Below are 19899 nucleotides of genomic sequence, written 5' to 3' on the forward strand. Positions count from 1 at the left end.
TAGCGGCCAAAGGATTGAGCTTTGCTTCAGCAGATGCTTGTTCCTGTTCTATTGCCACCTGTCAGCAACCAAAGATTGATGTGGCCTCCTTACGTAAACCAGTGTACATTATTTTCAAGGACACAGATACTGAGCCCAAACCCTCCTGACAAACACCTAAAAACAGTCTAAGTCACACTGCTGTTTCAGAGACCTTTCTGGGTGTCAATTAACTGCCATGTTTCCCTGCATTATAACAGCGATTATGTTTACGAAACATCTCATTGGGTGCAAAATGATTTGAGAAACATGGAGGCCACGTAAGATGCTATATAAATGCAAAGTTTTACTTTTTCTTGTCCTAACCTAGAATATAAAATGTCAGAATTTGGAGAGCAAGCTTGAACGCAAAATAATGGCAGAAATTCGATGACCATTTCCTCCATGCCCACCCTCAGCAAGGTGGCGTGCGAGTTTGGGAAAATAAAATTGGAGGCTGCTTAATTCTAAACATCTTTAGAGTGGTGGACCTTCTTTAACAGCATTTACCCTGTTGCAAAAAAAAATCCCTTTGGAATATTTTAGGTAGATTACAAACTAAGACGCTGTACCATATTACTGACTTTCTGGGTATTCTACTCTGTAAACTAAGAGTTCCATTTACTTATCCAGTTTTACCTGAGAGACAGGAGCTATTTGATTCACACAGTGGATTGGCGCACGATCTTTCCCACTTCCAACCTTCTATCTTCAGCCTCCTAGACTGTTCCAACAAAGTTAAGTGGAAGCTCAAAGAGCAGCACTTTGTACTTTGATTAAGATTCTACCTTCAATAACATTCAGTTCAACAGATTTAGATTGTAACTACTGCTGTAATTAGTTGTTAAGGATGTAGGCTTCTTTCCCCAACAGATAGTAGTCAACCATTGTTCCATAGCATAATGGGATAAATTTTATGACCTTGGCCTGACAAATGGAGAATTGTGTAATAAAGGCTAGTTTGTGATACAAGATTCTTTTAAAAAAACGGAAAATGTCTGCTCTGCCATTCAATACGATCACGGCTGATCATTGAACTCAACATCCTAATCTCCCCTCCCCCACCACCACCCTTGATCCCTTTAGCCACAAGAGCTAGGTCTACCTCCTTCTTGAAAACACTACGTTTTGGCCTTAACCACTTTCTGTGGTAGTGAATTGTACAGGCTCACCACTTTCTGGGTGAAAAATTTCTCCTCATCTCAGTTGTACAAGGTCTACTCCTTTTCCTTAAACTATGGCCCCTGATTATGAACACTTCCTGTCACTTGCTTTTTCCCAATTTCAAAAATGTAATTTATTCATAAATATATCTCTAAATATACACATAGTCACTAAAGCAGTTTGCTTCCTGTCTGCTGCTGTTTTACATTGTAATCCCTAGACTTCATAAGACTGAACTCCATGCGTTGTGAAACTTGGGGTCTGCGGTCTTAAATGCTACTTCAGCCAATGTGACCAAGATGGCAGTTCGTTTCTGGACGGAATAGGATCTATACAAAGACATTACAGCCAAGTTCAGCAATTTTCCTACAAATTTGCACCAGAACCTAAAACAGAGTATAAACTATCATATGATTTTCTGTCCTTTTCATTTCCTTTGGTGAATCATACTCAAATCCTTTTAACAGATCATAGTAATTTCAGTAACTCATAACTAAGGTCCATCACTGTGCTACATTATATTAATCATAACATTATAATACTTTGCTTAGTCAAGGAAAAAGATTATATTAGGTGAGAACAATTGGAGATGAAAATGATAATTGAAAGAAAGAACAACTGCCCATTGACCGAACAGAAGGTAAAGGACATACTTGACTTTGGAAAACACAATGTCAACGTCGGTGATCGTCACATTCTTCCCGTCAATGACGTTACAGTCTTTACATAGTTTTGACCAATTTTTGCCATTCATCTCTCTTCCTGTGGCTCTCGTGTCTCCATGAATGGCAAATTTTCTAAAGGTCTCTTCAAGGTCACTGAGCTCATCAGGTGTGGTAGCCCCACCATTAGTGCCATTTGAATTGGACACGCGGCGTTTGGCTGCTTTCTCCTGTATCCGGTCATTCTGAATCTTGGTGGATAGTTGATCCATATTGCTGCTTGCTGGTTTGGCTTTGCAGTCAGCCATTTACTCCACTGCTGTGAAAATTTATAATATTTCATCAGACTGCACTTTAAAACATGAGTAGGTATTTCCTTTATTATGATTATAACGCATTCCAATGGTCACTATTAATGTCGTGTACTTTTCTTTTACAAGGCATAAAAGATATTAAAATAAGTAGATCACTGTGTTTCTTTTGACATTGCATTGCTGCAGTAACAATTGACTGTAACTTTGCCAATTTCTCTACACTGATCATCTTTTACAGAGCATAGAGAGAGGTTCCATACAAGCCTTTATTTACATAGTAGCAGATAGTGTTCACTCAAACCCTGAGGATAGTGTTTACACTCCAATTAAGAAACCGCACTGGCCAACACTTATCCCCCAATTAACAATGAACAATTTTCTTGTTATTTAACTCATTACTGATTGTGCAACCTGACTGTGTACAAATTAGCAATTTAACAATGATGATGTATGTCAAAAAGAAAACATACTTTGGGGCATTCTGGGGTTGTGAAAGGTATGATATAGAAGTGTAGGCCTTGCCTTTGAAATGTTGGAATTTCTACTTTACACACAAGTGCTAATAAACAAACACTTACGTTAGAGAAAGAGAATGCAGTAGTTTGCATATTAGTGTCTATTAGGTCTCTAACCATGGAATTTTCCTGTATGCTTTTGGCTCCGGTGATGAAAATGGAGTTAAAAGTGAACTATATTAAAGCAAGTAGCAAGTTAAGGTTTAAAAATAACAATGCAATAAGATTCAAATATTCAAAGATCACCATAACTTTCAGTCACTGCAGCACGGAGTTCAGACACTAAACAGAACTGCTTTCTAATTCCACTAATAATAAAGAACAGCATTCAGATAGTTGGGTCCTCTCCAAATATTTCCACAGAATATGGAATCCTTAACCGCCTCCATGATGAAAGATGCTGGACTCCAGCATGTCATTTTGAAGAAGGCTCACTGGTCCTAAAATTTTAACTCTGCTTTCTCTCCACTGATGCTGCTAGGCCTGCTGAGTTTCTCCAGCAATTTCTGCTTTTGCTAAATTGACAGTTCCTTGCACCCCTACTTCAACAATGCCTGAAGTCACTGACTATTGCCAGATTACAGCTGCACTCTGATCATGCACAGTTTTAACTCTTCATGTATGAGGATCATGCATATTATTAGCTTTGTGCCCATGGGTTGAAGCCACCCAATAGGAAGGTTTCCCTCTTGTTTACGCTGCAATGCGAGTGGCCCAGGTTTAATCTGACCCAACAGCAGCAACGACCAGGGATTAAGGCTGAGATCTTAGTGGTCTACTTTTCTCAGTGGTACACATATCGATAAACATCCTGATGAATTGTAATATATTGCTCAGCACCTGAGAGTGTGTATTACTCACAGCTTGGGCTGAGTTGAGAAAGCCAACCAGCCACATAACACGGAGTGAAAAATTGCATATGGGCCACATATTATTTTTCTACAACTCTGCAATTCTTTTAAAAAGTCAGGGTACACTATAAAAGCTACTGCCTGCGGAGGGTTGCAACACACTGTCAATACGTCATCCTAGATCTGTCTGAAGCTTTGTGCTTTTACAGTGTGTGAAATTATATAATGTTATAAAAATGCAGTGTTTTTGACTCAATAGCTTAATAGTTTTATTTCAGGATCACAAATTCATTCCACAGCTTGTCAGTCAACTTGCGCCAGTTGATGCTCCGTTCGTAGCGCTCTCAAAAGTTCCACTCGGGACTCAAAAAATTGAAGCTGTCCCTCCAATGAAACATTGTGGAGGTGGTGCACTGTCAGAAGAGCTGTGTTTCGTCAGAGATTTTAGATCAAGTTTGGGCTTGCCCTCTCAGCTAGGTGTAAAAAGATCCCATGATACTATTCTGAAAAGCAGGGGAGCTACTCCTGGAGTTCTGGCCAATATATGCCCCACAGTCATCACCACCAAAACAACTTATCTGTCCATTATCACATTACTGCTTCTGGGAGCTTGCTGTGCACAAATCAGCTGCCACAGTTCCTCCGTTGCAACAGTGACCACAGTTCAAAGGTATTTCATTGGCCGTATAGTGTTTTGGGACATCGTGAAAGGTGCTATATGAGTGCACGTCATCCTTTATTTACTCCTCAGCCAACTTTAAACTAATGCTGAGAACAGTTAGGGCCTGGATCTGTATTCACTGGGAGTTTAGAAGTCTGAGAGATGATGGTCTCAATGAAACGTATGAAATTCTGGCAGCTGTCAGTAGAATAGATATAGGGATGATGTCTCCCCTGACAGGGAGACCAGAATAATAGGTCACAATCTCAGCTAAGCTATTTTGGACTGTTACGAGGAGAAATTTCTTCACTTAGAGGTTCATGAACCTGTGAAATTCTCTAGCACAGAAGACAGTGGAGTCAAAGTCAAGGGATATATTTAAGAAATAAATAGGTAGACTTCTAGGAGGTAAAAATGTCAAGCAGCATGAGGAAGAATGAGGAATGGTGTTGAGGTAGAAGATCGGCCAAGATCATGAATAACATTGGAGTGAGCTCAATAGGCCAATTGGCCTACCGCTCCTCTTATTTTCTGTGGTTCTATATTTCTCTGGTAATATTACATGGCAAACACCAAAAGGAAGAACCACAAAGATATTTGAGAATTACAGTGCAGTTCATGCTATTGGCTTTCCCTCCCATTGGGCAGATCTTGTGTGCATGGAATTGTTGGCTGTGTTCTAACACTCTGGGCTCCAGTGCAGATCCAGTTTCTACAGAGCAGGCAAGGATCAATTGCTGATTTTCTTGAAACTGCCTTTTCATTCTAGCTCGCCTTTTTGCCTTTTGCTGACTGTGCTCTTTGCTGCTTTGAACTAAACAATGCAACTATTTGAGATTACTCGCCATGCATTTCTTCCTTGTGCATTTTCCTCCCGAACTGTGGTGGGCATACCACAGTTCCTGAGATCCACCTTCAAGAAATCTGTGAGCCATAAAACTTGGCCTACCTTGCAGAATTGTCCAAATTAAAAAATTGTGAAATTAAAATACATGCCCACTCCATCTGAGCTGCGATCTGATCAATTCTTCAATTCTTGGCCTATCTGCTCCACGACATACTGCAGTGTTGGCCACTTGGTTCTCCCACATGATGCTCAAGATGTTCCAATTACACCTCAGTCGTTCAACTGCTTATTGTGTTCTGGCATAGGTGGTCTGCGGCTCAGAAACATATAGGAGGGTAGGTAATATGGCAACTTTGTAGTTTGTAGCTTTGTGGTTTGTTTAATTCCCTGTTTCTGGCACAGTCTTCTAAGTAAAGGCACAAATGCTGAGTGTGCTCTAGCAATTCTATTTGTCACCTTGCTGTCAATGCAGACAGTTCTGAAGATAATGTCACCTTTTTTTGGCAGGGGGTGGAATATAGTCAGAATTAGGAGGTGGCTGTTAAAGTATCTCCTATCTTCGTTAAGCTTATGATTGAACATTGGTCCCTGGGCACTTTTGATAAACAGTTCATGATTCATTGAAGATCACACTCCCAATGTCACCAAGGGCACATTTATTGGAAAGCAACAGTCATTGTAACGCAGGCAAACTTCTGGCTTGAAGGTAAGAAAATCCCACAAACAGCACTGATATAGAAGACCAGGCAATTGATATCAATCGTTGGTGGTTTAGGGATAAACATCAGGACTTTTTGAAAACTGCATGTCTCCTTTTAGATCTACCTGATTTAGGCAGATAGCGACATCATTTATTGTCATCTTTGAAAGACAGTACCTCCTACAGTGCCGCACCCCCTCAGTACTGCCATGGCATGTTAACCTATACTGTGAGTCTCTGCATTTCTCATAGCACCAGCACGATTCTTTAGTTGAGGGTTTCAATCAGGTCAGTTGAAGAAAGCGACATCTGGTCCAAATTGGATAGACATTCCATCATCATATCGATCAAACTCCGCAAAGAATATTTTGAAGAGCATGGGTGCCTCAGACACAGACCTTGTTCACACTACATTTTATTTTAATTGGAGTAACGCATTAACCACAGCCAGCATCTCTCATTATTGTGAAACTGTTGACTTGGATTTACTGCCCTATCAGGTCACCCAATCTTGGCTAAGGCTTTCCACATGGCCTCTCTGTTTAAATAATGCAGCTCAGAGTGAAACAATAAAATCCATTCTCAAATGGTGCCCATTCATTAAAGTGCACAACAGTCAAAATGTTACTGATAATTACAGTCCTACATTGCCAACAGAAATCTCCCAATAGCTCTCAAAATATCAATTCACTTTTCAACAGAAAGACTTGAATTTATATTGTCCTGTCCATGACTTCAAGAACACACAAGAACAAGAAATACTGTTGAAGTGCTGCCACTGTTGTAATGCAGGAAAACAGTTTGGTGGGCCTTGTCAATTCTAATGGGGATGGGCCAAATTACCTCATTCTGTGCTGTAACCATTCCATAATTTTATAATTCTGTAACTGTAATTCTATGGAGCATTTCTAACCACACTGAATACTATTTGTTGATGAGAATGATCTAGTTGCTTCTAGACACAATTTAAAGTTTCTTCAGCCACTCTGGACCGTCCTCTGGCAGATTCACCTCTCTTTCTGCTAAAATCAAAATTCTCCTAAATTGATAAAATTCTTCCATTGTCCTTAAATTGTACATTTCAGTCTTGTTCTCAAATACTGTACAAAAGAATTAATTCAATTATCCAAATTGTTCAAAATTTTAGCCCCTTACGGAATCTTTCTTGTTAAGTCTTTCCTTTAAGTAACTCCTCTGCTCTTGTCAATAACCAAATATCCTTTCTCTCCCTTCCTAGTAACTCTTGAGATGTGGGAATCATGCAAAAGGCTGCATTTATTATTAATACCTTGTTTTGTTTTGATTTGATTTGATTTGATTTATTGTTGTCACATGTACCTAAGTACAATGAAAAGTTTTGTTTTGCGAGCAGTACAGATAGATCATAACATACAAGGGCATACGGACCGTATGGCATTTAGATAGAGTGAGGCAATACAAGGTTACGCCCACAAAGGAGGTGAACAAAAGCAAGATCAACATCAGATTTGAAATTAGAAAGGTCCATTCAGTAGTCTAATACAGCAGGGAGGAAGCTGTTCTTGAATCTGTTGGTACTTGTGTTTAAGCTTCTAATTCTTCTGGCTGATGGAAGAAGTTGGAACAGAGTATAACCAGGATGGGAAGGATCTTTGACGATTGGGCTGCCTTTCCCAAGCAACGAGAAGTGTAGATAGAGTTGATGGATGGACATTTGGCTTCTGTGATGATCTGGGCTGTACACACCACCTTTCATATGGTCCTAGCCAGAGAACAGTTGCCACACCAGGCCATTATGCACCCAGATAGTATGCTTCCAATGGTGCATTTGTAAAAGTCAGCGGGGGTCCTTATGGACACACCAAATTTCCTGAGCCATCTGAGGAAGGAGAGGTGTTGTTGTGCCTTCCTGACTGTACAACTATATAGGAGGGCCAGGACAGATTTTTGATTATTGTCACTCCTAGGAACTTGACTCTCTCAACCCGCTCCACCTCAGCTCTGTTGTTGTGGATTTGGTATGACTGAGTGTTTTTCTAGTGCACTACAAGAAGGCACTTCGCAGGCATGCAAATTGTTCCAGGACTGAAGTCACACATGGGCTAGACCAGGTAATGATGGCAGGTTTTATTCCTGAAACTATATTCCTAAGTTGTCATGGTGGGATGTGAACCCTCAAAACTGGATCAATGGTCTTGCCTTCTTATTATTCCAGTAACATTACCACACCATTGAGGGTCATTGACCTTTTATGTTGGTGTAAAATGGTTGGTACTGAATTGGCAGCCTGAAAGCGCATGCCGGTTTTGCTTCCAATCAGGAAAGAGCTGCCAATTTGCCTTCACCGATTTTACAAAGTCACAATCCACAACCATTATCTCTGCTCTGTAATATGCCATTTTGTGACCTGTATCTGAATCTCTTTGGAAATATCTTTGGGCCCAGGCGCTTGCTGTTGTTTCTGTAATGGGGGAGTTTCCACAGCAGCACAACAGCAAAGAAAATTACAGATGTGTCAGTGTATTTGTCTGTTGGTCCTTTCCCATTGGCTGGGATATACGTGCCAGAATGTGGAAAACAGTGACCTATTGAGAGTTTGATTGCACAACTTGCTTGAAAAGCGCTGGAACAATGACAATTTATTTTGTTACATTTCTTGCCAATTTCACACAGTTGAACTGTGGACACTGGAAATCAGAAACAAAAACAGAAATTTCTGGAAAAGCTCAGCAAATCTGGCAGCATCAGTGCAGAGAAATCAGAGTTATTATTTCAGGTCCAGTGACTCATCTCCAGAAACTTTAGATGAAGGGTTACTGGACCCAAAATAATAACTCTCATTTCTCTCCAAAGATGCTGCCAGACTTGCTGAGCTTTTTCAGCAATTTCTGCTTTGTTGCAGTTGAACTGGGTGCCTGTGACAACAATAACAACTTGATTTTATATGCTAACTTTCACTGAGTCACACATGATTAATCAAAGAAAGGAGGAATGCCTCAAAGAGAAGTGAACAGATGGAGAGGCTGAGGTATTTTGAAGCTGAAAGCACAGTCGCATCTAATGGACAATGAAACTGAGGCTGTGGAAGTGGGAGAAATTGGAAGACCACAGAGATCTTACAGGGTTCCAGGATGAAGGATAAGTACGGGAAAGGTCATTAGGCAAGTTGAAAACAAGAATCAGAATATTAAAACGGAGGAGATGCTGGGCAAGGGGTTAATGTAGGTTAGCAAGCTGAGACAGTTCTCCTTGAGAGGAGATCTGATTGAGATTTTCAAAATCATAACTGGCTAATCAGAGCAGACAGGGTAAAACTATTCTACTTGTAAAAGAACAAAAATCAAGGGAGTACAGATTCAATATGATGTGCAAGTGAAGCAAGGGCAATGGAAGAATTATTTTTCCACGCAGTGAGTAGTTAGGGTATGGAATACGCTACCCTGGACATGTGGTTGAGGCAGATTCAACAGAGGCACTTTAGAGGGCATTGGATGTTCTTGGGATAGTGATGGTGAGCAGGGGTACGGAGAAAGGCAGGAGACTGGTTCCAGATATTGAGCTGGTGGGAGCACAATGGGCCGAATGGCTTCCTTCTGCACCATAATACTTCTGAGATTCTGTGAATCCAGGGGTGAAAGGTGAACAGGACCTAGTGCAAGTTAGAATGTGGGAAGTAGAAACTTGGAAAGATTCAAGCTTACAGAGAGTGTAAGTTGGAAGACCAGTTAAGAAGTGGTACAAGGAACTTAAAAATTGTATCAACTGCAATGCACAAGAAAATCAGAAGAGAAGTACAATACGCAGACTGTTTGATGAAGACCACTGAAATCACATGATTAACCATTGTGTCCACTCATCATCTTTTAATCAGAAATGCAATTGAAAGGTAAAAGTTGCCATAGTCCCATAGGACCCAAAGGCTCACCTCTCATTAGATCTGAGGGTCACCATGCTCTGGGTGAGGTAAGAGATTGAGAAAGACGAACCTTCATGGTAACATCAGCTGGTGTGGGAATTGAACCCATGCTGTTAGCTTCACTCTGCATTGCAAACCAGCCATCCAAGCTAACTGATCCCCACAGAAATGCAATTGGCCATTGGGCTCCACAGTGCATCATATGGGATTAGAGTTAATGTGTTAGACAACACTGCACCAACAATGCATGAGTGCATTGCTAGAATGCCAGTAGTACTTTACAGCTAGCTTCCACAATCATAAAAAGAATCCCACAGTAGCAAGAGAGTTTCAGCCAATTTGTGGCCCGTTTTCAAATGTTTTCAGATAATCTCATGACAGCGAGTTTTAGCTGCAAAACCTAATAACCCTTATGCAGGAAAAATCTCCAATTTGTGACAGAGCTTAAGCTTCTTGATGCTGTCATCACCCTTTGGAACAGATTATTTTAGCATTCAGAGGGAGTGGACCTCTACTGTCATTTCCCAGGGAACTCAACAAGTTCCTGAGTAGAGGTAACAAGATCAGTCAAAACAAGCATATAGCTAGCCAGTTGGAAATATGGCCCATCATAGTCCCCTAGCTCACAGATAGGCATTCACAGATAGCATTGATCTAATGGTCTTTCTCTGACATCGCTGTTTTGTGTAGGGAAGTAATGAAAGCACAGTATGGGAAATATTTACGAAAAGGTAGTTGAATGTCATGGAAATTAAGAGTTTTTCTAGAGAGAAGTGCTGAGATGACCTTCCTCATTTGTATCTAAGAGTCATAGAGCTGTACAGCATGGAAGCAGACTCTTCAGTCCAACTCATCCATGCCGACCAGATATCCTGAATTAATCTAGTCCCACTTGCCAGCATTTAGCCATTTCCCTTGGCAGCTCATTCTATACATGCACCACCCTTTGCGTGAAAAAGTTGCTCCTTACGTCCCTTTTGTATCTTCCCCTGTCGCCTTAAATCTCTGCCCTCTATTTTCTGATCTGGAATTATGTATGACAGTGGAGGACCCTGCAATTGACTTCAGAAACCAAGAAGACTGGGGCCAAATAAGGAAAGGTTTCTGACTGCTAATGCAATGATCTATACTGGAAAATCTAGACCACTCATCCAGAATACATATTTGGTCAAGAGATGCCTGAGAACTGTGGGACCAGGACATCGCAGGACGAGGGCCTTTAGATCAAACCAGAAAATGGGAATAAAGGTGCAGGTTGGACCATGTAGCAATTATAAAGCTTAAATTAGAAGCAACTGCACAGAAATCTTTACCAGAAGAGCTCACAATATTAGACTGAATCAATACGAGAACTCAATGACATGGTGATGGTAATTAGTACACACTCTAAACATTTTCACGAGTCCAATTTCCCATTACCTATTGAACTATTAATTCAGGTATCTTTTCTAACTGTATGACGTAAATAAATTACCATAGTTCATAATTTCTGGCTTGTGCAGGTGGGGAGGAAGCAGGAGTTGGTTTATTTTGAAATCATAATATTTAGGGGAATTGTTACCATCTGGATTTCTTTACAACATCAAACCATCACAGAGAATTATCAGCACCAAAAGCTAAATCCCAGTCATTTCTGAATATGTGTCTTTGAGCAATGGTCACCAAATGACAGGAGGACAGGGCTGCTGGCTGTGCTACTGAGCCATCAATTTGAGAGACATATCAATAAGGAACAGCACGGCTATATACAGATGTTAGCTATCGAGCTCAAGAACATCTCAGAGGCAGCTTTCACTTGCAATGCCAAAGCTCACTATTTAAATCTACAATACTATAGAAAACAAAGATAAGCAGAAGCTAAATACATACTGAAAGTTAAAATACATTTCTGCAATTGTTTAATGGTATAGTTTTAACCATTTAACCGAATTAAAAAAGTAAATAAAAAAGGTTAGTAGAATCCATCAAAACCTTTTGCTTCAAACCAAAGAAATCCAAATGTACTATCACGGTGGATAAGACCCACCTTCATTTGCCAATCAATATGCCAGCTCCCAACAGCTTTTAAAGAGCTCCCCAACTTGATCCTTCATCTTCCTCACTCGACCAGCCATCCCCCATGAACCCTTAGAACACCCATGCCACCATGTGATACCTCTAAGCCTATTTCTTCATTCTACATGCACCCTGAATCACCCATGCCACTTTCAATGACCTTTTCATCCATTGTATCCTACATCTCATCTCGAATTATTCATGATAATCCATGGCACCATTATGCTTTCCATGCATTCTATTAGTATTAATCAGGTATGGTTCTCACTTTCCTTCCAATATCAGTGGAAATATTTTGCGCTCCTTGTTGGGGGTGCGAGGGGCAATACTTAATAAAAGCAACCATATCAGTGAATGAGAAAAATGCATGCTGCTGTGTGAAAAAAGTATAATACCTTCAATCCTGTTAGCTTGTATCTACAAACAAGAAGCCACATCAAAGTGACGAGCTATTATGACAACATACAGCATTGAATGGAATGCCTACTATGCTGAAACCCATGAATACTTGAAACTCAGCCAGGCATTATGATGGCTACTGCTATCCACACAGTAGACTACTCCCTGAGATAGAAAGAACAGGTGTTCATTTCAATTTCTAAGCAGAGAACATACCAATTAATGTAATAGGCAGACGGTTAACTTAAGTGTCCAAACCAGAAATGTCTAGAATTATGTTTCCAAACCATTTTTAAATATATAATTGCAGGGGACATTTAAATCACAAAGAAAAGATGACAACCTAGGATGACAGAACATTTATGATAAACTTTTCACTGCATTATGGTGTTTTCTCCACCAGAAAAAAAACACAGTAATGTGTGTGAACAAATGTACCTTTAAAGGGCAGCTCTCTAAGATGAATGTATTATAAGCACATCTACATTACATTATAGAGTCTAATTGTGACGTTGACAACTTGGCTTTCAGAATGATCCGCATTCCTCAGCAATTCTCCATTTTCTTTGTAATCTCTCAAACTGGCCTTGCTATTAATGGGCTTCCTAAACTCTGTGCCATCCGACAAAAAAAATTACATGGGAAGAAATCTGATTTAAAATGGGGAACATAGCCTCAGCTGGGGTGGTGAAGCAGGGACTGTGAATTGTAGGGAAAGGATGCATCTTTAGTTTCGCATTCACCAGAGCTCCACAACTTTGCCTTCGCTCTGTCACTAAATATCACAGAATGGGCGTTGTCACATGGAAGAAGAAAAATCGCTATAAAAATCAACACTCCAAATCAAATGTATAAGTGAAATGATATGTTTGTTCTAAAGTAACTGATTACCACTGTATATTCCCATGGAGCCTGGCTCCCAGTTCTTTTGTCTATACTGCTCCTACACAGTGCAGCTTCAGAGGGTGTGATAAGGCTGTTTACATTCATTGAAGGCAAGAGCAGTTAGACTTGGAGAATCAGAGATAGCAAGAACTGTAAATGCTGGAGTCAGAGATAACACTGTGGAGCTGGAGGAGCACAGCAGGCCAGGCAGCATCAGAGGAGCAGGAAAGTTGATGTTTCAGATCGGGACCCTTCTTCAGAAACAGGGAAGGGGTAGGGAGCTCAGAAATAAATGGAGTAGGGGTGAGACTGGGGAAGGTGGGTGGGATGGTGATAGGTAAGTACAGGTAGGGAGTGGAGGAGATTGGTCAATGGGATGGAGGGGCGGATAGGTGGGAGAGAAGATGGACAAGTTGTGTCAGGTCAAGGAGGCGAGGATGAGAGGGAGGATTGGTCATGGGATGAGGCCAGGGGTGGGGAGATTTTAACACTGGTGAATCCCATGTTTAGGCCATTGGGCTGTAGGGTCCCAAGGCGGAATATGAGGCATTGCTCCTCCAGTTTGCAGGTGGTGTCATTGTGACACTGGAGGCGGCCCAGGATGGACGTGTCACCCCTCCTCTCTCTATTTATTTCCCGGCTCCTTTCCTCCTTCCCATTTCTGAAGAAGGAGTCTGACCCGAAACGTCAGCTTTCCTGCTATTCTGAAGCTGCCTGGCCTGCTGTGTTCTTCCAGTTCCACACTGTGTAGACTTGGAGGATGACTTTGAGCACCTCTGGGCCTTGAAGGCAGCAGGCTGAAGGGATGAGTGACATTAACAGCAACGGCACAGGCAGAGTGGCAAAGCTGGGAGGATGAGTGGTATCTTCTGCAGACGGGAGCAAGAGGTTTGCGCTCCATGGGGACACTGCACCTCCTCTCGAACAGCCTGTCAGCAATCCTAGTAATCTGCTGGAAGACAGAATGCCAGACTGCTCTGATCGTCCTTTATGTAAGTGCAATTCTCAGGCATAATGGAAGCAGTTTGAGTTTCCATGCAGGTTAGCGTGAAGTGATATTAAGATGTTACAACGGCCCCTTCGCATTGCATGCAGCCACTGACCAGAACAGTACGTGTGGATGCACGTAGAAATCATTATAATGAGCAGGTAGCACAAATTCTGCTTGCATTCCAATCAAAGCATGCAGACGAATCCCAGCGCTAATTTTTAGGGTGTACTAACTGATCGCTCAACTGGTTCTTATTGCAGCATATCAGAGTGTCTCCCTGTATGTACACACACAAACACACATACACACCATTTCTGCCTCCACAGTTCAAATAAATAGTAGTGATTCATCATGCATGTCTGGGTGCAAGAAAATATCAAAAGATCTTAGCAAAACAAACTCTATCGATAGATGAAAGTAAACTACATAATTTCTTACAATTACCAACGACTGAAATGTAGAGAAAAGGTCAAGCACAGGACCCTGAAATAAACAGGCAGAAAGGAGAAAGGAGCACTTAAACATTATGTGTAACATGGAAATCTTCTGCCTTTTCAGCAAGAAACAACTGCACTCAATGGCAATGGCAATCAATCAATGTGACCAGACACTGTCCTACAATGCAGCAACGAAACATATCCAATTCAAAAACAAAAACTTTGGGCAGCATCTCTCCAAAGACTTCGGGATCCCAGAATGAGAGTCAAATGGAGGTCAGAAGGTTGCACTGTGTAAGAAAAGCCACCCAGAAATAATCCCCAAATAATCAGTTGGTGATCAGGAGATGGCTTCGAAGTCAGTAAAAGGCATTGGCCAGGATCTCAGAATCACAGGACTGTTACAATACATAAGGAGGCTATTTGGCCCATTGTGCCTGCACCAGTTCCATTCCTAAGTGCCAACCTCCTGCTTGTTCCCCATGTCCCTACACACCATTTCTAACCAAATAATCATCTGGTCCTGATGAATGCCTCAATTGAACCCTCCTCCATCACACTTCCAATCAGTGCATTCCATACCCTAACTACTCGCTGTGTGGAAAACAAATCTCGAGTCACCCTTGCTTCTTTTGCACATCACTTTAAGTCTATGCTCTCTTGTTCTTTTTTCATCTACAAGCAGGACTAGTTTCTCCCTATCTACAGTATCCAGCCTGCTCATGATTTTGAAAATCTCTCTCAAAACTCCTCTTGGCCTTTTTGACTCCAAGGTCACCAGTCCCAACTTCTTTAATCCTCACATTCCTGGAACTGTTCTTGTAAATTGCTTCTGCGCTCTCTCCAATGCACTTACATCTATCCTACCATGTGGCACCCACTACTATAGGTGATAATCCAGCTGAGGTCTAACAAGTGTACAACATCATGTTCAGGCACAATTAATAAAGCTGAGAACGCTGTATGCTTTATTAACTGCTCTCTCTCCATTGGCCCTGTCACCTTCAATGATCTGTGCACATATACATTCAGGTCCTTCTGCTCCTGCGCCTTTGGAATTGTATCCCTTATTTTAACTTGCCTTTCAATATTCTTCTGATGAAAATGTGTCTTTTCATTGAAGGACATCTGTCACCTGTTTGCACACTCCACCAAAATGATAATGTCTTTTTGGAGTTTCATAGTCTCTTCCTCACAGTTTACAATTCTTCCAGGTTTGGTGTCATCTGCAAGCTTGGAAATGGTCCCCTGCATATCAAGTCCTAGATCATTAATATATATATCTGGAAAAGCAAGAGTCCCAAAACCAGAGAACAAGGTGTGGAGCTGGATGATCACAGCAGGCCAAGCAGCATCAGAGGAGCAGGAAAGCTGACATTTCGGGCCATTACCCAGGAAATAGCCAAGAGCATGATGGAATCAGTAAACTGGATGTCAGACGATGATATGAATTTACCCACCCAACAACCCAGCTCTGTGCACAACCTCATCAGGGACATAGATTACTGCTCTGTGATTAACAAAGGCAGAGCAGAATGTTTCAATTGCGACAGGAAGGACACAGTTACATTGGTAGCTTTCACTAGAACTGTAGGCACAGGACTTGCAATGGAATAAAATTGAAGGGGAAGCCCGTGATAATTCCAGAAATGGGGGAGGGGAAGAAGGTTCTGACATAAATAGGGAGAGAGGGGGAGGCGGATTGAAGATGGATAGAGGAGATGATAGGTGGAGGGGAGATAGACCGGTCAAAGAGGCAGGGATGGAGCCAGTCAAGGTGAGTGTAGATGAGGAGGTAGGGAGGAGATAGGTCAGTCCAGGGAGGACAGACAGGTTAAGGGGGTGGGATGAGGTTAGTAGGTAAGAGATGGGGGGTGGCACTTGAGGTGGGAGGAGGGGATAGGTGGGAGGAAGGACAGGTTAGGGAGGCGGGGACGAGCTGGGCTGGTTTTGGGATGCGTTAGGGGGAGGGGAGATTTTGAAGCTTGTGAAGTCCACATTGATACCACTGGGCTACAGGCTTCCCACCTACACTCACCTTTACTGACTCCAATCCCACCTCTTTGACTGGTCTATCTCCTCTCCACCTATCATCTCCGCTATCCATCTTCTATCCGCCTCCCCTTCTCTCCCTATTTATTTCAGAACACCCTTCCCCTCTCCCATTTCTGAAGAAGGGTCTGGGCCTGAAATGTCAGCTTTTCTGCTCCTATGATGCTGCTTGGACTGCTGCGTTCATCCAGCTCCGCACTTTGTTATCTCAGATTCTCCAGCATCTGCAGTTCCTACTATCCCTGACCCAATGCCATCTTCTGAGAAGCTCCACTACAAACCTGCCTCCAGCCTGAGGAAATATCGATTGACCATTAGTCTTTGTTTCCTATCGTTCAGCTAATTTCTCAAAGCTGGGGGACAGCAAGGAAGCCCTCCAGAGCTAAAGAAACAAGTGTCTGCCTATGCAGATAACAAAGAGGGGAACACGTTTTAAGATAAAAAGTTCATTTTTGATGCATTTCCAAATGTATTTCCAATCCCCATTACCCAGGAAATAGCCAAGAGCATGATGGAATCAGTAAACTGGATGTCAGACGATGATATGAATTTACCCACCCAACAACCCAGCTCTGTGCACAACCTCATCAGGGACATAGATTACTGCTCTGTGATTAACAAAGGCAGAGCAGAATGTTTCAATTGCAACAGGAAGGACACAGTTACATTGGTAGCTTTCACTAGAACTGTAGGCACAGGACTTGCAATGGAATAAAATTGAAGGGGAAGCCCGTGATAATTCCAGAAATGGGGGAGGGGAAGAAGGTTCTGACATAAATAGGGAGAGAGGGGGAGGCGGATTGAAGATGGATAGAGGAGATGATAGGTGGAGGGGAGATAGACCGGTCAAAGAGGCAGGGATGGAGCCAGTCAAGGTGAGTGTAGATGAGGAGGTAGGGAGGAGATAGGTCAGTCCAGGGAGGACAGACAGGTTAAGGGGGCGGGATGAGGTTAGTAGGTAAGAGATGGGGGGTGGCACTTGAGGTGGGAGGAGGGGATAGGTGGGAGGAAGGACAGGTTAGGGAGGCGGGGACGAGCTGGGCTGGTTTTGGGATGCGTTAGGGGGAGGGGAGATTTTGAAGCTTGTGAAGTCCACATTGATACCACTGGGCTACAGGCTTCCCACCTACACTCACCTTTACTGGCTCCAATCCCACCTCTTTGACTGGTCTATCCCCTCTCCACCTATCATCTCCGCTATCCATCTTCTATCCGCCTCCCCTTCTCTCCCTATTTATTTCAGAACACCCTTCCCCTCTCCCATTTCTGAAGAAGGGTCTGGGCCTGAAATGTCAGCTTTTCTGCTCCTATGATGCTGCTTGGACTGCTGCGTTCATCCAGCTCCGCACTTTGTTATCTCAGATTCTCCAGCATCTGCAGTTCCTACTATCCCTGACCCAATGCCATCTTCTGAGAAGCTCCACTACAAACCTGCCTCCAGCCTGAGGAAATATCGATTGACCATTAGTCTTTGTTTCCTATCGTTCAGCTAATTTCTCAAAGCTGGGGGACAGCAAGGAAGCCCTCCAGAGATAAAGAAACAAGTGTCTGCCTATGCAGATAACAAAGAGGGGAACACGTTTTAAGATAAAAAGTTCATTTTTGATGCATTTCCAAATGTATTTCCAATCCCCATTACCCAGGAAATAGCCAAGAGCATGATGGAATCAGTAAACTGGATGTCAGACGATGATATGAATTTACCCACCCAACAACCCAGCTCTGTGCACAACCTCATCAGGGACATAGATTACTGCTCTGTGATTAACAAAGGCAGAGCAGAATGTTTCAATTGCAACAGGAAGGACACAGTTACATTGGTAGCTTTCACTAGAACTGTAGGCACAGGACTTGCAATGGAATAAAATTGAAGGGGAAGCCCGTGATAATTCCAGAAATGGGGGAGGGGAAGAAGGTTCTGACATAAATAGGGAGAGGCGGATTGAAGATGGATAGAGGAGATGATAGGTGGAGGGGAGATAGACCGGTCAAAGAGGCAGGGATGGAGCCAGTCAAGGTGAGTGTAGATGAGGAGGTAGGGAGGAGATAGGTCAGTCCAGGGAGGACAGACAGGTTAAGGGGGCGGGATGAGGTTAGTAGGTAAGAGATGGGGGGTGGCACTTGAGGTGGGAGGAGGGGATAGGTGGGAGGAAGGACAGGTTAGGGAGGCGGGGACGAGCTGGGCTGGTTTTGGGATGCGTTAGGGGGAGGGGAGATTTTGAAGCTTGTGAAGTCCACATTGATACCACTGGGCTACAGGCTTCCCACCTACACTCACCTTTACTGACTCCAATCCCACCTCTTTGACTGGTCTACCTCCTCTCCACCTATCATCTCCGCTATCCATCTTCTATCCGCCTCCCCTTCTCTCCCTATTTATTTCAGAACACCCTTCCCCTCTCCCATTTCTGAAGAAGGGTCTGGGCCTGAAATGTCAGCTTTTCTGCTCCTATGATGCTGCTTGGACTGCTGCGTTCATCCAGCTCCGCACTTTGTTATCTCAGATTCTCCAGCATCTGCAGTTCCTACTATCCCTGACCCAATGCCATCTTCTGAGAAGCTCCACTACAAACCTGCCTCCAGCCTGAGGAAATATCGATTGACCATTAGTCTTTGTTTCCTATCGTTCAGCTAATTTCTCAAAGCTGGGGGACAGCAAGGAAGCCCTCCAGAGCTAAAGAAACAAGTGTCTGCCTATGCAGATAACAAAGAGGGGAACACGTTTTAAGATAAAAAGTTCATTTTTGATGCATTTCCAAATGTATTTCCAATCCCCATTACCCAGGAAATAGCCAAGAGCATGATGGAATCAGTAAACTGGATGTCAGACGATGATATGAATTTACCCACCCAACAACCCAGCTCTGTGCACAACCTCATCAGGGACATAGATTACTGCTCTGTGATTAACAAAGGCAGAGCAGAATGTTTCAATTGCAACAGGAAGGACACAGTTACATTGGTAGCTTTCACTAGAACTGTAGGCACAGGACTTGCAATGGAATAAAATTGAAGGGGAAGCCCGTGATAATTCCAGAAATGGGGGAGGGGAAGAAGGTTCTGACATAAATAGGGAGAGGCGGATTGAAGATGGATAGAGGAGATGATAGGTGGAGGGGAGATAGACCGGTCAAAGAGGCAGGGATGGAGCCAGTCAAGGTGAGTGTAGATGAGGAGGTAGGGAGGAGATAGGTCAGTCCAGGGAGGACAGACAGGTTAAGGGGGCGGGATGAGGTTAGTAGGTAAGAGATGGGGGGTGGCACTTGAGGTGGGAGGAGGGGATAGGTGGGAGGAAGGACAGGTTAGGGAGGCGGGGACGAGCTGGGCTGGTTTTGGGATGCGTTAGGGGGAGGGGAGATTTTGAAGCTTGTGAAGTCCACATTGATACCACTGGGCTACAGGCTTCCCACCTACACTCACCTTTACTGGCTCCAATCCCACTTCTTTGACTGG

The 19899-nt window shown here is 42.8% G+C and overlaps 1 protein-coding gene across 2 annotated transcripts in view; it reads right to left on the minus strand.

The window, feature by feature from the left end:
• Positions 1–19899, minus strand: part of LOC125447360 (tubulin polymerization-promoting protein) — a 45473-nt gene that overhangs the window by 14439 nt on the left and 11135 nt on the right. The window contains exon 2 of one of the 2 annotated variants that reach the window (XM_048521677.2): positions 1836–2163. In XM_048521677.2, coding sequence (XP_048377634.1) covers positions 1836–2152 — 317 coding nt within the window. In that variant the 5' untranslated portion in view covers positions 2153–2163. The remainder of the gene's footprint in view (positions 1–1835; positions 2164–19899) is intronic. The other variant, XM_048521687.2, reaches the window with a different exon arrangement.

Source organism: Stegostoma tigrinum, chromosome 2 (assembly GCF_030684315.1).
Source record: "Stegostoma tigrinum isolate sSteTig4 chromosome 2, sSteTig4.hap1, whole genome shotgun sequence".
Taxonomy (NCBI): domain Eukaryota; kingdom Metazoa; phylum Chordata; class Chondrichthyes; order Orectolobiformes; family Stegostomatidae; genus Stegostoma; species Stegostoma tigrinum.